We start from the raw sequence: 15202 nt of genomic DNA on the forward strand, positions 1-15202 counted from the left end.
AAGATCTCTGTCTCTTTCTCTGTCAGTTTGTCTTTCAAATAACAAACAAGTGAATAATAGCAAGCTGTAGATTATTAAATTTCAGTGTCTGAACAGTATAAGTGAAGACAACTCTAGAAATTTTGTAAGCACATGACAAAGTGGTTGGTGCACTGGTTCTCTCAGCTTGTGCAAAGGAGCTGGATCCTAATTTGGGTTGGCCCAGAGGCCAGCAGGCACTGAAGACATTATGTAATGTGTGTTGGAAAAAGTGTAACCTTGAGTACTTAAAAGACTAAATTCAATATCAAGACAACAGTTTTCAAATTAGGTTGAGAAACTAGTAAATAGAGCTTGGCAAAATATGTTTGAATTGAAAGCTAGCACTGAAGTGCTAGAAGAAATGGACAATTAGGATGGATATCAGCAAATGTAAATGATGTGAACTCTGAAATTTCATAGTGAATCCACTTGATTAAACTCTAGTGTGTATTGCTAGAATTAAATAATTAGTTCTATTTAAGATTGCTTCCCAATGGAATGACATTTTGATATGTATAGGCGCAATAACAATACACTTCCTAACTTGTTTCACAAACTGCAATTAGTAAGTTGGTTAGTGAAGAAAACAATCAAAAAACAAACATGACATTCACTGACCACAAACATACACATGCACATACTGCTGCTATCAACAACCCTCCCATAAATCATAGGAAGCTCATTACAATCACAGAATTAGCATGAAAACTCGAGAGTGACACAGCTGTCTTGGTAAGAAAAGACCTGCTCTTTTCCAATGCATTTTGTCCCTCAATTTCCTGAAGTAGTAGCACACAATTTGTCCAAATGGTCCATCTAACTGCTGATGAATACATAAACAAATCCATAAAATCTTTGTTTTAATCCTCAAAGTACACACATGCCTGTTCAACTTTTCTGAAACCCGGATATCTATTCTTTTTTTTTTAATTCTGAAAACTGGAGCCTTTAGAAATTGATAATGCAGCTTATAAAACAAGGCCCCAAAAGTGAACTGCAATATTTTGATCATATCTATCTTATGGAATTAATTTTCTCAAACTGAATGTTTATTTCATAGGTATTATATACCTTAATAATCTATATTTTATTCATTAATGCAGTCAGAAAACACAGAGTTGAGGTCTTCTTAATGAAATTTTCAGGGCCAGCATTGTGGTGTAGTGGGTTAGGCCGCGGCCTGCAACAGTGGAATCTCGTAAAGGCACTTGTTCCAGTCCTGGCTGCTCCACTTCTGATCCAAATCCCTGCTAATGTGCCTGGGAAAACCGCAGAAGATGGCCCAAGTGCTTGGGCCCCAGCACTGACATGGGTGATCTGGATAAAGCTCCTGGCTCCTGGCTTTGCCCTGTCCCAGCCCTGGCCATTGAGGCCATTTGGGGAGTGAACTGATGGATGGACAATCTCATTCTCTGTACCTCTGCCTTTCAAATAAATAACAAATAAATAAACCTTTAAATATTTTAAAATCATTAAAATTTCAGATTTTTAAAGATTTTTAAATGCAATCAAGTTAGATTGAATTTATCTTGATTCTCTGAACTTCTTGTACTGTTGTGGAATCAATTAAACTATTTCTCATCATTACAAACCAGTAAGAAAAAGGAAAGAAACTTTGAGGGAAGAACAGTGGAATAATTTGAATAATGTTCAGCGTTAGATGTAAGTCCTCCTCTCACTGGATGTCTGTCTCTCCTTCAGTAAGGACTCATGAGTTCTAGTAACACATTTCACTGATTTCCCTTTTGAGAGACCTCAGAGGAACAAGACAGATTCTATTATTAACCTCTATAAATATGCAGATGTAGTCTTTCCCTATGAATACTCACCCTGTCTTATAACTAAACATCGGTTGATATGGAAGAACAAATCGAGGGAATTTCATGATTATTGAGTTATCTACAGTTAGTTCATTCCAGTGCAATACCATTTAGAAGCTGAGCTTTTTTTTTTCCATAGCACATAATTACACAATGTGGAGGGTGCCATGTCGTGTTGACTGAGTTTTCCAATCTTCATATACTGGCCAGCACAGAAGTGCTTTATGTGAAAGACAGGCTCAATAATTTTTGCAAAAACTGTACTAAAAGGGAAACATTTATTTTTACATGTAATAGATTTTTCATCAGAAAGAATCTGGTTACAAAGATGAATATACATCATTTTTTTTGACAGGCAGAGTTAGACAGTGACAGAGAGAGAGAGACAAAGGTCTTCTTTCCGTTGGTTCACCCCCCCATATGGCCACTACTGCCGGCATCCTGCGCCGATCCGAAGCAAGGAGCCAGGTGCCTCCTCCTGGTTTCCCATGAGGGTGCAGGGCCCAAGCACCTGGGCCATCCTCCAGTGCACTTCCGGGCCACAGCAGAGAGCTGGACTAAAAGAGGAGCAACTGGGACAGAACCAGCACCCCAACCGGCACTAGAACTGGGGTGCCGGTGCCACAGGCAGAGGATTAGCCTAGTGAGCCACGGTGCTGGCCTGAATATACATCATTTTTAAATTTATATATTTAAATTTTATGGTAAATCAAAAATTTATTTTTCTCCATATTCAAAAGTAACACTGTACTTAACATTCTGAGTAAACATTGTTTAAAAATAATTTCAACATAATTCTGTTATTTACTGGTTAAATAGTATTATAATAATTTTACCTTTAGTTTCTTATTTTTAAATGGTGAAAGGATACTGAAAAATAATGTACATTTGCCTATATTTTTATGAATTAAATAAAAACCATGATGAAAATAATTTCTCAAACCTTTAGAATTAAGTGTTATTTTTAAAGAAAAATGATCTGCATTTACCTCCATTTTAGGGGAAAGCAGAAAAGACACATTTTATTTATCTACTCTTTTTAAAGCTAGGTATTTATTATTCTACTTTCAAAAGAATTGAATATTTTTTTAAAGTTTTATTTATTCATTTGAAAGTCAGAGTTACAGAGAGAGAAGGAGAGGCAGAGAGAGAGTGGTCTTCCAATCAATGGTTCACTCCCCAGTTGGCCACAATGGCCAGAGCTATGCTGATTCGAAGCCAGGAGCCAGGAGCGTGTTCCAGGTCTCCCACGCGGGTGCAGGGGCCCAAGGACTTAGGCCATCTTCCACTGCTTTCCCAGGCCATAGCAGAGAGCTGGATCAGAAGTGGAGCAGCCAGGTCTCGAACCGGCACCCATATGGGATGCCAGCACTTTAGGCCAGGGCGTTAACCCACTGAGCCACAGCACTGGCCCCAAGATTTGAATTTTGTCTTAAATCTTCTATATTAACAAATTAAACAGGAGTCTAGCCACACTATCCAATTTAGGAAAATACCTCATAGTAGGAAATGAAAAAATACTGGGTGAGAATTCACCCATAACTGTCTCTGATTTAGTTCCCTGGAAATCCCTAAACATGTTCACAGAGTATATCATCAGTATGCTATTATTTAATTCCATCTGTTAGTTTCCCTGATAATTTTACAAGTGAGCTATCAGATGTAAGTTTTTTTTTATGAAATTTGATGAGTAAATCAGAATGCTGAAAATTACAGGTTAAAGGTTAACTGCTTTGTAATGAAAACGATACTAGATATCTAGCTTTTTAAACTGGCAGTCTCCCCTTGTGATTCTACCATAATGAATACATTTTTTCCTCTTAAGATAGCTGTGACCTAGGACTGCCTGTTGCTGTCTTCTTCAGGCTAGAAGAAATAGCACTGAAGAGGAGCCAGCAGACAGACCCAGCTCTTCCAAAGAGCCCTCAGCAGTGTTGTCAGGGGCACCCCATCAGTGCACTGTTTTACATGTTCTTTAAATCCATACAGATGAGATTCAGGTAGAAGGATACATGCAGAACCTATGTTAATCTCATCTCCCTTTTACCCTCCAGGTCTTTTAGCCCCCTTTCCTGATCTTCAACAGGCTAGACACTAGCACTAGACACTGCACCACTATTTTTTCCTCTGTGTCCGCACTGTACGTTACACTGGACGTGCTTATAATTTATGGATCTGCTACATTCTTTCCTCTCTTCCCTCTTCTAATGCCCATCTTATGCTGCTTGATATAAAGCAAGCTCTCAACACAAATTTGAGGATTGACATGTAAAGAAACCTCATTTATTTAGTGCTTGAATGGTAGAATAGAAATTGGCATTAAACAGGTCCAATTTAGATACCACATGTAAAGTGCTGCAGAAGCACCATTAAGAGTTATTCAAGGAACTGCATTGTGGGATATTATTAGGTAAAGCTGCTGCCTGCAGTGCCGGCATCCTATATGGGCACTAGTTCAAGTCCCCACCGCTCCACTTCCCATCCAGCTCCCTGCTAATACATTTGGGAAAGCAGTGGAGGATGGCCCAAGTCCTTGGGCCTCTGCACCCATGTGAAAGACCCAGAAGAAGCTCTTGGTTCCTTGCTTTGGATTGGTCCAGCTCCAGCCATTGCAGCCGTTTGGCGAGTGAACCAGTGGATGGAAGATCTCTTTCTTTCTTTGCCTTTGCCTCTCCCTCTCTGTAACTCCACTTTTCAAATAAATAAATACATCTTAAAAAAATATATAGTCATTCAAGGGGCTGGCTTTGTGGTGTCATGAATAAATTTGCTGCCTGGGACTCAGGCATCCAGTATGTGCGCTGCTTTGGGTCCCTGCTGCTCCACTTCTGATCCAGCTCTATGCTAATGACCTGGGAAAAAGAAGTGGAAGGTAGTCCAAGTATCTGGGCCCCTGCCTCCCATATGGGAAACCCAGATGAAATTTCTGGCTCTTGGCTTCAGATGGGCCCATCACAAGTTAATGAGACCGTCTGGGGAGTAATCAGTATTTGGAAGATTTTTCTATCTCTGTGTCTCTCCTTCTCCCTCCGTAACTCTGCCTTTCAAATAAATAAACAAATCATTTAAAAAGTTATTCAAGATGAAATATTTACTTTGAAATAAACATAGAAACATAAATTTCATATATCTCTATTACTAGATTTTATTATGTGTTTAACTTTGTGTTAACATGTATACATGCATTCATATAAAACATGTATTTATGCAAAAACAGTTGCTGTTTTAGTTCTGTAGCTTTCTAAAATTTAGTAATATTGAATAGCACAGCTCAAAATACAACCACGTTGTTAGTCAATCCTATATAAACTATTTACTTTGCTATTAACTTTTTAAACAATGCACAGTTTAACTCAAAATCATTTTAACAAAACTTTGAAAGTAAATTAACAAACTAGAGGAAAATGAGTTTTAATAGGGACTAAATTAGCCACTTAAATCATTAAAAAAAAACTATAATTTTGAGATTTAAGTGGTTTTCACTGTATTTCTCATAATGTAATTGTCTCTTAATTTCCATGGAGGGAAAAACCATATTATATGACATATTATATATTAAAAAGTCTATGGAAAATGCTGAGCAGTTATTTTTCAAACATTTATAAATCCAAATATTTTTAATAAAAGCACGTTGACACTAATTAATTTATTCTACAGTGCTTTTATTTCCCTATCATCTCCAAATGGCTCAAACTGATCTTTGTAACCTATTCAAAATACAGAAATTAAAGAAATGGATGCTTGTAGTGGTGACATAAACTGTTAAGAATTATTGTTAAAATATAAAGTTATCAATGAGAATCAAGCAAATGCCTAGAAAATTATCGTTCAATGAAAATTTTGAGAAAAATAAAGGCAAAAAATATAGAAATAATTACGTAATATTTACAATGCTAAGATTATGGAAGCAAATTCATAATCTTTCAGGGAGAAACACCAACAGAAAGTATGTATTTATTTAAAAATATTTATTAATTTGAGAGGCAGAGACAGACAGACACACAGACAGAACTCCAATTCATCAGCTTACTCCCTAACGTCCAAAATGGTTGGGGCTGGCCCAGGGCCAGTTACATGATGTAGACATTCACAACTCTGCTATTAGAGCGGTTACTGCTGTCTACTAGAGTCTCAATTACCAGGGAGCAGGAGTCAGGGGCCAAAGGCAGACTTCAAGCCCAGGTACCTTTATGTGGGACACAGGCATGGTAACTGCTGGTAGAAACACTTGCCTTAAAAATATATTTACTTTTTATAATTCAAGAAATAGCACTACTGAATACATCCCTTAAAATGATTAAATATACTTGACTGTATGAAGCAGAACTGGACAAAGGTAAGTATGAAGGGCAGAAATGTTTTTGTTACATACTCAGATTTTTTTTTTATTTTGCAAATCTATTATTTACAAAATCAAATAGGTACTTTACGTGACTGTAATGCATTTTAATCAGACTAAAATGAGAGGTCTTTGTGGCTTTATAAATCTCAAGTAAAAGTTTTTGATGTTTAAAGATGCATATAAATATTTTGATAATTTACTCCTAACAAGTTCTTATTGAAAAAATCAAGTAACTTTAAGGACATTTATTCGTTTATTTCTGAAGTGTTTGGAATGAACTTTTATATGTGCCTTAAGTGGGTCCTTAGTACTCATTTAAAACTCTAAAAACGTTGTTAATGGATTGGTGAGACATACATCATTGCAGTTACATTCATCCATCCAAATAACTTGACTGACTCTCATCAATAATCTCTTGAAGAGGATTTACTATGCTATTTTAGATAAAGTTATTTGACTAGGTTAATAAAGCTACAGAGCTGTATTGTAACACTGTCGCACAACTTACAAGCTCCCCTACGGTTGTTCCTCCTAATGTTGGGCTTTATAATCTGAAGTCTGAAAGAAACACTATTATCAAGCAGTATGATTGCTAATGAAACATTAGAAGACTTCTTTCAATCTAGGATTTCAAAGGCCAATTTCATAAATCTATTTCTTTTTAAATCTACAGAGTAATCTTCTAAGAAATTGTTAGAAGTAGTTTACATTACTCTCTTTAGGAAGCTCTTTGCAGGATATCATTGTAACCATAAATGAGAATAAAAGCTTAAATTTTTATCATTCTATAACTCTTTGTACATTAATCCATGTTTGAATAGAGTCCTACTGAGAATAGAGTAAGTGGGAGAAATATTTCGATTACCTCTCTGAAATACAGAATGGTGTTGAATTCAAATGTTATTCACTGTCTTCATGAAGTAATGAATTTTCCATATCATGTACTAAAGCTGATATTTTAATGTGAGTATTTTTTGTGGACTGAGTTAGGAGAAGTAGTAATTGTATTAGAAAGAGAATGAAGTGCTGAGAGGGAAATTGAAAGTATTACTAAGGGAAATGGTGGCCGCTCTGATTGCATTGCTTGAGGTGCCATGGAGTACCTGCAGAGACAGAAATTCCGATTATCAAGTTTCTCCATTTCTTATTTGTGTGACTTTTTTCAATATTTTCTTTTTTTGACAGGCAGAGTGGATAGTGAGAGAGAGACAGAGACAGAGAGAAAGGCCTTCCTTTTTCCGTTGGTTCACCCTCCAATGGCCGCTGTGGCCGGCACATCTCGCTGATCCGAAGCCAGGAGCCAGGTGCTTCTCCTGGTCTCCCATGCGGGTGCAGGGCCCAAGCACTTGGGCCATCCTCCACTGCCTTCCCGGGCCATAGCAGAGAGCTGGCCTGGAAGAGGGGCAACCGGGATAGAATCCGGCACCCCAACCGGGACTAGAACCTGGTGTGCTGGCGCCGCAAGGCGGAGGATTAGCCTGTTAAGCCACGGCGCCGGCTGACTTTTTTCAATATTTAATTACCCTAGGCTCTATGGACAAGATAGTTCCATATTCAAATTTTGTTCCAACGGAGTACTAATAGTATTTATCTATAAAGGTAAAATAATTTTGACATGGTGAAATTCCAAACCTAGAAAATAGACATTTTTGGAGAAATTCATGTCAAATTTCCTGTTGAAAGTATAATCTGTTCAGTTCTAAAGGTCAATATCATTTAAATTAACATTAAAACTAGAAACAGAAACTTCATGTTCTACAGTATAAGACCTACTCATCATAAGACACAGAAAAGTTCTGCTGAAGTGCCTTTAGTTTCCTTTAAAGAATAAGGGATATTACTGCACTTGTAAAGAGCAGTAGTTGGAGGTATAAGAAACATAGATGTTGACTTAATTTTTAAAATTAAAGATTAAAAAGCTACAGACTAGGACAACATAGTATTTGAAAGTCTGAAAAGTGAAAAAGATGGTAAATTGGAAAAACTGTTCATTCTTGATGTTATAACTTACAATGTTTTTTCCAAACTTATTCTAGTTTGAGTTCTCATATTTACTTTAAGTTCATACTCTAGCCAACAAGATGGAATCATGTGTAAAACTAGGAAAAATGCAGCATAAATTCCATCTAGAAAAGTCACATAACAGGAGGCGGTGTTGTGGCTTAGTGGCTAAAGCTGCACCTGTGACGCTGGCATCCCATTGGGTGCCAGTTCGAGTCCTGGCCACTGCACTTCTGATCCAGGTCTCTGCTAATGCTGCTGGAAAGCAGCAGGGCACGTTCTAAGTGCCTGGCCCCTGCACCCACATGGGAGACCCGGAAGAAGCTCCTGACTCCTGGCTTCAGCCTGCATCTGCTCTGGTCATTGTGGCCATTTGGGGAGTATAAAGGCAGAGGATCTCTCTCTGTATCTCTTTTTTTCTCTGTAAGTGCCTTTCAAATAAATAAATAAATAAATAAATCTTTTTAAAATGATGAAAAAAAGATAACAGAAAATTAGTTGTATGAATCCTCACCGACTCACTATCAAGAGCTGAAACCTAGTATAATATGACATTGCATGAAACACTACATTTTATTTAGAGTGAGCAAGCTTCATCTTCTTTCGAGAAAAAAAAAAAACAAAACATTGATCTATTTCTGAGACAGAGAAAGGAACAGAGACAGATAGAGAACTCTCATCTACTGGTTCGCCAGCGTCCTCCAGTGCCTGTGCTACCTGGGCTGACCTGGGCTAAAGACAGGAGCCAGGAACACTATATAGATATAGATATAGATATAGATATAGATATAGATATAGATATAGATATAGATATTCCATATGGGCGGGATATATATATTTGAGCTGCTACTCCCAGGTTGTGCATTAGCAGAAAACCTGGACCAGGGACTGGAGCCATATTTTGAACATAGGTAATATGATACAGTATAAGGGTGTCTTAACTGACATATTAACTGATAGGTTAAATGCCCTTTCCAAATAGCATCTAAATGATAGGTGTAATATAAGATTATACTTATTTGGAATAGACAAGCATTTTTCTATATTCTACTTATATTTGCTATGAACTACCATGGAAACTGTACTCCTAATCTTTTAATGTAGATAGTGACCTTGAAAATTATTATATCCATGTTTAATCCTTTTTGTGAGAAATAATATGCATAATATATAATTATATATATTCATTTCTAATTTCTTCCTAAATATACATTAAGTATCTACATTTTTCTTCCATGTATTATTCTACATAGTGTATACTTTGATTGTTTTACAAGGATGGCTAATTACATATTTTAAGTTTCTAAAGAGAGACATTCATGTAGGTAAAGTTCTCTTCTCTGTTGTCAAAATATATCACAAACTGTCAGAGCAAAGGTTTGCCTGTTGTGTTAGCTTTACAGCCCAAGTGGTTAAATTAGCTCACTGAGAACCATAAGAAGCTGTCCTAGAAAAGCATGTTCTTGAAGCCTGGGTCACACGGCACTGAAGTGTTCATGATGCTCTAGCATAACACGCCTGTGGTGCAGTAAGGACGTGGCTTTGTCTCTGAATCTGCGTGTGCAACTCAATGACTGACACTTTTATAATTAAGATTTCACAGGTTATCTTGATAGTATTAGAGACTACATTTTTGAATTCTGTGATATAACCAAGAAATGTGCGTCATTTAGCTTCAAAATTGTTGGTTTTACAAGATTCAGAATCACCCTACAAAATGATTTTGCCTTGATTTAAATAATCATTTTGACACCTTGCTTTCTATATTTATACCCTTCACTACATTTCTCACTCAGAATATGAAAACACATATGTTTGGGGTAAAATCAAATCATTTGCTTTATCACAAGTAACAATTAAACCAAGGCCCAAGCAGGACCTTGAATGCGGATGCCAGATACCAGCAGGCCCCGTCTGCCAGCTTCCCTCAGCTGAAAGAGTCCTTGCCTGCCCTTTGATAGCAAGTCACACACTTACTAAAGTTAACTCAGTGATTTGAGGGAGTGGTATACAGTTGGCCTACAAGGTCCTAGTCACTGAACTCATGAGGCCACGTGCTTCCCAATAGAGAACGCTTTGATGGTTGGTGTTGTCTCCAGAGATTTCTTGTTGGGATTTCCAGGTTGTGGGCAGGAGAATTCCAGGCTCAGGGCAGAAAGAAACTACCACCTGCATGTATCCCCAGAATGACTGAACCCCACTTGACCATCATACAAATTTTCTAAAGAACACAGTATCACCCCAACCAATCAAAGGAAACCTACAAACACTTCTGATCAACTAGGAACTTGGAGAAGAGGTGAACCTGCACCTGTCAGTACCACCAGAATCTGTAAGAAACTCCACTCTATCCCCTGGGGAGCCTGTGAACTAAATGGAGAGTTGCCTGGCTTCTTGTTGTGTACTGTGCAATAAACACCTCCTTTCTCCTATCACCCCACTGTCAGTGACAGGATTTCCGCACTTGGGAGATCAGACCCAGCTTCGGGAGGTTCTATAACAACTCCTCCCATAAGTTTTTGGGATTGTTCTGTATCAAGAATGTGTGTTTTTATTTATGTGTGTTTTATTCATCTGTTTATTGTACATATATATGGACATAAATACACCTTATTTAATATAGACATAATATAAGGTCTCTCTGCCTTTCAGATAAACAACATAAATGGGTTTTTAAATAATAAGGTTACATTGGTACATGCCATCTTGATGGGATTGTATTGGAATCACCTGGCACAGGAGTTAGAAATGTGCCAGGGGAGTTTAATTTTTTTGCATGAGCTTCTATGTAGTGAGCAGTCTCAATTTTTGTTTGTTGCAATTTCCAGGGCTAAACATATACAACATCTATATTTGAGTGGTTTTCCACTAATTGGAGAAAGTCTTACCAGAGTTTGGATGATAATTCCTCATTTCCTAAAATTGCATGTGTGTGTATGTGTGTGTGTATATTAGATATCAATATTTTAATAATAATGCTTCATAAGAATTTTCTTGTCATGTAAATGTTGAATGAGGTCATCTTCATATAGCCTTAGTCTCTTTGTTGTGAATTGTAAGGGTTCATTTATGCTTAAGTATGTTAACATTTTGACATTCATTACAAATGAAATAACATGCTTTTCCCTTTTATTTTAATGTAGTGTTACTTTTGTTTGATGGAATTTATGTACTGAAAATACAACCATGTTTCTGTTATGGTAAAAAAAAATAATAAGGTTACAAAAGTAAACAACATAGCATGTATGATTGGAAATGTTTTGTGCTTGTAGCTAAGCTATAACTTAACAAAATGTTGATAATTCTATTTATTAATTTCATCCATGATTGAGATATTTTAAAATTGAAAATAGTGTCATTTGTTGAAACAGACATGACCATCATCAACTGAACACTCGGGTTTCTGTAAATAAGAAGCATTAGTTTGCTTTCTCCTAGAGAGTATGTGCAAGGAAGCTTGTCTATCTTATCTCACTCTCAAAATATTTATCCCTCCTTCATTCTGGGGCAAGACTTTAAAGTGTAAATTTTTGTCTTCGTATATCATTTTATGACAGCAAGACTGTATGTTGATAGGCTAGAATCATAAGTTGAAAATAAATGATCCAAACTTTGACATTAAATATGTATTTTAGTCAAGCCCATGGCCACATCAACTTTAAATGTGAGCCAGGAGAGGTTTCCTTGATAAGGTGTTCTTTGCAACTGACAATAGTTTTGCATTTTTAGTGGAAGTCCGCAGTAGTGTAAGAATGATTGGGCAGCATGACTACATGCTTTGGTGCACACATATTTATCTGGAAATAAACACAGCCAGAGAAAGATGAAAATAATTCATAAGTTTTCATTATGCTGCCAAAATAAAAGATAGTCCTCAATGTATCAAATTGATGCAGATTTTGTTACTGATTTTGATTTCCTGAATGTAACACCAACATTTTACAAATCAAAATATTTCCTGGGAAATATGAAGTAGAAGTCTACTTTCCCATATAAATCTAAATATCCATCTCATGACTTCATGAAAAATGAAATAAAAAGTAAAAACACATTAACATTTACAGAGCATCTAATGCATCCAATCTTCCACCAGAAAATTATACACATATTTTCATTTTTATAAAATTAACCATTGCTTACAAAAACAGGAGACATTCTAAATTAAGGAGCAGGTTAAGTCATTACATGTGGTGTTCCCTCTTGGTATTTTGCTTCTATCATCTTCATTTTAATTATAAGTAGCTTCTTGGGAATACACAATACTTTGTTTTAATCTCCTCAGATATAACACCTGCAGAAAGTCTCAGCCAATATCAAAAGTGTAATATTTTCCTCCCAACAAAGGCTCAAATGTGCATGGGTTTCACTGTATATCCAAAACATAATTCCACTTAACAAAACTGCGGTATGAAACAGCAAAGGAATTTTTCAGATACTTGCCTGAAATCCAAGGAGCTTTTCACTAGGCTTAATATGCCTCTGAAATTCACATTCTATGGGCTGTATCACTTTGATTCCATCTTCATAAAAAACATAGAACATGTTCCCAATTCCCAGACCTTAAGAATAAAAACATATTCAAAAGTTCAAAATAAAATTATCAGAAACCTTTGTAGCAAAAACACAGTGTCCCTCAAATCCTCAGCAGGAGATCAATGTATGAAACCGTGTGATGTTAATAAAGCAAGTCATATGGGGCCTTTCTGTATACCCGAGCCACTTTTTGATATTATGCAGACATTCCACTGTACTCTTCCTGATTTGCAATTTAATGGTTTCTTGAATATAGTTCAATAACTGTTGCATATACTTCAAAACAATTATACATTTTTGATACATAGATATGTTGATTGCTTTCTATTATTAATGTACATGTTAATTAAGGTAAAAAATATTGTTTGAAGAATAAAATTTACATTCCATTATTTTTGTCAGGGCTCACTAGGAAAAACTACATTTCATTCTTGGTAGGAGTTTAGTTCATACAAAGGTAGACAGGATCCAATGGACCAAGTGCTCAAAATTTCAGAGAATATGTTGTCCTCAACTAGCAGTTGTCAAAATAATCCCATTCTGTGGTTTTACGTATTAGCTTTTATACTGCAATTTGTGGAGAGGGTTCTACTTTTGTACTTTAAAAACAATTATTTTATCCTCCACCTGCGGTGCCGGCACACCGGGTTCTAGTCCCGGTCAGGGCGCCGGATTCTGTCCCGGTTGCTCCTCTTCCAGGCCAGCTCTCTGCTGTGGCCTGGGAAGGCAGTGGAGGATGGCCCAAGTGCTTGGGCCCTGCATCCCATGGGAGACCTGCAGAAGCACCTGGCTCCTGGCTTTGAATCAGCGCGGCGCGCCGGCCGCAGTGGCCATTGGAGGGTGAACCAACAGCAAAAGGAAGACCTTTCTCTCTGTCTCTCTCTCTCACTCACTATCCACTCTGCCTGTCAAAAAAAAAAAAAAAAAAAAAAAAAAAAGAATATCTTAAGGTCTTAGAGAACTCTCAGTGTAATGACTTAAATCATATTTCAAAATTTTTTCACACTACAGATCTGGGACATCTCAGAAATTTGTCCACCTATTTGAAGAACCCCTAGGTACAGGATGCAGGAGTCCGCAAGTTTCACACCTAGTATACAGTTGGGGTTAACAGGTGACTGAGCGGAGGGAGCTTCCAGCTCTTCTTGCACATGTATTCTCTGATTTCTCTGTTCTACACTGTTCCAACGAGCCTGGCCCTAAGCCCATGTAGGCCTTTCTTTCTGGACCCACGCTGCTTTGTCTGTTTGTCTTGATCTGTACAAATTTATTCAGGCAAAATTCCTTATATATTTCTGTAATAACTCCTGTACTTTGAAGATAAGCAGTAAAACTGAAATACTGATAGTTTGGAAAGCCAAATCAATGATTTTAATATGTTTAAATTCTAAAAACATCTGTTTAGGGGAAGATAATTTATTTAAATACAAAAATATTCCTGAAGCATATATTTTTTTCCAATTTTTTTAAATAATTTTATTTATTTATTTAGACAGGAGGAGTGGATAGTGAGAGAGAGAGAAACAGAGAGAAAGGTCTTCCTTTTTGCCGTTGGTTCACACTCCAATGGCCGCTGCGGCCGGCTCATCGCGCTGATCCGAATTCAGGAGCCAGGTGCTTCTCCTGGTCTCCCATGGGGTGCAGGGCCCAAGCACTTGGGCCATCCTCCACTGCACTCCCGGGCCACAGCAGAGAGCTGGCCTGGAAGAGGGGCAACTGGGATAGAATCCGGCGCCCTGACCGGGACTAGAACCTGGTGTGCCGGCGCCGCAAGGCGGAGGATTAACCTGTTAAGCCACGGCGCCGGCCTTTTTTCCAATTTAGAATACCTCAAAGGTCTATTAAGTCTAGCCAGGAGCTTTGCACCCATTAGAATCACAATGAAAATGCATTGGTTTATGAAATATTTCCTCATCAAATTTGTCATAGGTAACCTTATACACATTATTAGAAAATGAAAAAGTCAGCCGGTGCCGTGGCACAACAGGCTAATCCTCCGCCTTGCGGCACCAGCACACCGGATTCTAGTCCCAGTCGGGGCGCCGGATTCTGTCCTGGTTGCCCCTCTTCCAGGCCAGCTCTCTGCTATGGCCCGGGAGTGCAGTGGAGGATGACCCAAGCGCTTGGGCCCTGCACCCCATGGGAGACCAGGAGAAGCACCTGGCTCCTGCCTTCGAATCAGCGCAGTGCGCTGGCCACAGCGCGCCTGCTGTGATGGTCACTGGAGGGTGAACCAATGGCAAAGGAAGACCTTTCTCTCTGTCTCTCTCTCTCATTGTCCACTCTGCCTGTCAAAATAAAGAAAGAAAGAAAGAAAGAAAATGAAAAAGTCACACATTTTGCCTATCTGTACATGTATTCATCTTTTCTTAAGATTTAAAAGAAAATGGTTTCAAAATTAATTATGGCTTTTTAGTAGTTCATACTTAACGTGTATACATTCTTCCTTTGTAGCATTCAAAATTATCTGAACCTAAAATACATA

General features: G+C 37.6%; 1 protein-coding gene across 1 annotated transcript in view; it reads right to left on the reverse strand.

The window, feature by feature from the left end:
• The window catches only part of FSTL5 (follistatin like 5), an 873635-nt gene that overhangs the window by 108347 nt on the left and 750086 nt on the right, over positions 1-15202 (reverse strand). The window contains exon 12 of the mRNA XM_062198990.1: positions 12625-12743. Coding sequence (XP_062054974.1) covers positions 12625-12743 — 119 coding nt within the window. The remainder of the gene's footprint in view (positions 1-12624; positions 12744-15202) is intronic.

Source organism: Lepus europaeus, chromosome 8, assembly GCF_033115175.1.
Source record: "Lepus europaeus isolate LE1 chromosome 8, mLepTim1.pri, whole genome shotgun sequence".
NCBI lineage: Eukaryota > Metazoa > Chordata > Mammalia > Lagomorpha > Leporidae > Lepus > Lepus europaeus.